This window comes from Myotis davidii, unplaced genomic scaffold (genome assembly GCF_000327345.1).
Source record: "Myotis davidii unplaced genomic scaffold, ASM32734v1 scaffold480, whole genome shotgun sequence".
Lineage (NCBI taxonomy): Eukaryota > Metazoa > Chordata > Mammalia > Chiroptera > Vespertilionidae > Myotis > Myotis davidii.
Window position 1 is genome coordinate 648,450 of NW_006292360.1, and position 1,880 is coordinate 650,329.

General features: G+C 59.9%; 1 protein-coding gene across 1 annotated transcript in view; it reads right to left on the reverse strand.

Annotated features, from left to right (window-relative positions):
- TRMT61A (tRNA methyltransferase 61A) overlaps positions 1–1,874 on the reverse strand; it is a 7,056-nt gene extending 5,182 nt beyond the window's left edge. Inside the window, exon 1 of the mRNA XM_015565396.1 lies at positions 1,746–1,874. Within this exon, the coding sequence (XP_015420882.1) occupies positions 1,746–1,788 (43 nt within the window). The 5' untranslated portion in view covers positions 1,789–1,874. The remainder of the gene's footprint in view (positions 1–1,745) is intronic.
- Between the last annotated feature and the right edge of the window lie 6 nt (positions 1,875–1,880).

A 1,880-nucleotide genomic window follows, 5' to 3' on the forward strand; every position in this document is an offset into this window, starting at 1 on the left:
ATTTTGTTTGCTTCCATATCTTGGCTGCAGTGAACATGAAGGTGCATATATTCTTTCAAATTAGTGTTTTGTTTTGTTTTGTTTTTCGGATATATTCCCAGAAGTGGAATCACTGTGTCATAAGTGACGGCTATTCTTCTTAACAATAAACGGAAGGAAAAAGCAGGAGAGAGGAACCCACGTTTAAGAGATATATTTTTCCTGCTAAATTATGGTCTCTGTGCTGCCTCTCACTGGGGGCCCCCCGCTTGCTCTCCTCTGGGGTGACACTCTCCAACTCAATGTCCCTGCTGCAGAGGTCCTCTCTGACCGCTGCCTGGAGGCACCCCTGAGTGACCCTCCAACACGCAGCCCTGCCTTACAAGCTCAAGCAATCCACGCACCGCAGTGGTGCCGCCGATCCGACCACCGGTCCCTCTGAGAGGCAGGACCCGGGTCTGCCTGGTCCATGGCTGTGCCTCCAGGTCCTAGAAGGGGAGCCAGACACCAGAGGAGCCCAGAGCGGCCCACTGGCCGGCCCTTCTTCCCCGAGAGCAGCAGGCCCTGGCCAGGATGCAGCAGGGCTGAGCCCGCACCGAGTCCTGCTGCTCGCCTGCCACGGTACCCCAGTGCCTCGTGCTGGGCGCTGCCTCTGCCTGGCCCCCCCCTCTGACCCAGAGCCTAGCCCCTGCCTCTCATTTCAACATGTTTGGCTGCGCAACAGGGAACATCCAACTGTCCATGCGGAGAAACCGAGGCCCAGAGAGGAACAGGATGGCCTGAGGCCCTCGGCAAGCTGGCAGCAGGGGTAGCAGGGCCTCTTCATGACCCGCGACCCAGTGTCCCAGCCCATACGGAGCCTAATAGAAACCTACGGCCCGGGAGGGTCCGTTGCCAGGCTACAGGCTTCAGTCTCCACCCCAGGCTGGTCCAGCGCCCCTGGGCGTGTCTGTGTGTGAAAGGCCTGAGAACAGCTGGCCTCAGGCCCTGAGCCTGCACCCGGCTCCTGGGCTCAGGTCCATGATGCCGTGGGAACTGTGCCTGGGGCAAGCGCCCCACCTGCCACCCTCCACTCGCAGCAGCCGGGGACTGCTGGGCCAGCCCCCCGCTGCCCTCTGCCAGCACAGGGGTAGGGAATGGCAGTCAGTACCTTGGTCAGCACCAAGGGGGCACCTGACCCGCTGCAGCAAGACAGGCAGGACCCTTCCTAACCCCCTCTCCCCCCTGCCTGCTCTAGTCCCCTCAACTCCCACTCAGTACAGCACCAGCCCCCTGACCAACCTCCTTGCTTCTGCCCTCACTCCCTGCAGGCAGCTCCCCGCCCCCCCCCCAAAGGTCCTGTTTAAAAAACAAGTCAAGCCCGGCTCGTGTAGCTCAGTGGTTGAGTGTTGACCTATGAACCAGAAGTCATGGTTCGATTACCGGTCAGGGCACATGCCTGGCTTGCAGGCTCAATCCCAAATGTGGTGTTGCTCGGTGGTTGAATGTTGACCTATGAGCCAGGAGGTTAAGGTTCAATTTCTAGTCAGGGCACATGCCTGGGTTGCAGGCTCGATCCCCACAGGGGGGCGTGCAGGAGACAGCCAATCAGTGATTCTCTCTCATCATGGATGTTTCTCTCCCTCTCCCTCCCTCTCTGAAGTCAATAAAAATAGGTGTTCTAAAAGCAGAGGTCAAGGACCCACGCTGCCTTCAGGAGGGCGCAGCGGCCCTGTCTGATCCCACCACGGGCCACTTCTGAGGCGGCGCGATGCAGATGGACTCACCGGACTCGCAGACCACAGAGCCTGGCCGCAGGTCCAGCATCATGGTGAGCAGGGCGATGTCGGTGGAGTAGAGGATCTGGGTGCGGTGCGGCAGGTTCAGGGTCCAGAGCTCGGGCGTGGGGTGCAGCACGTACA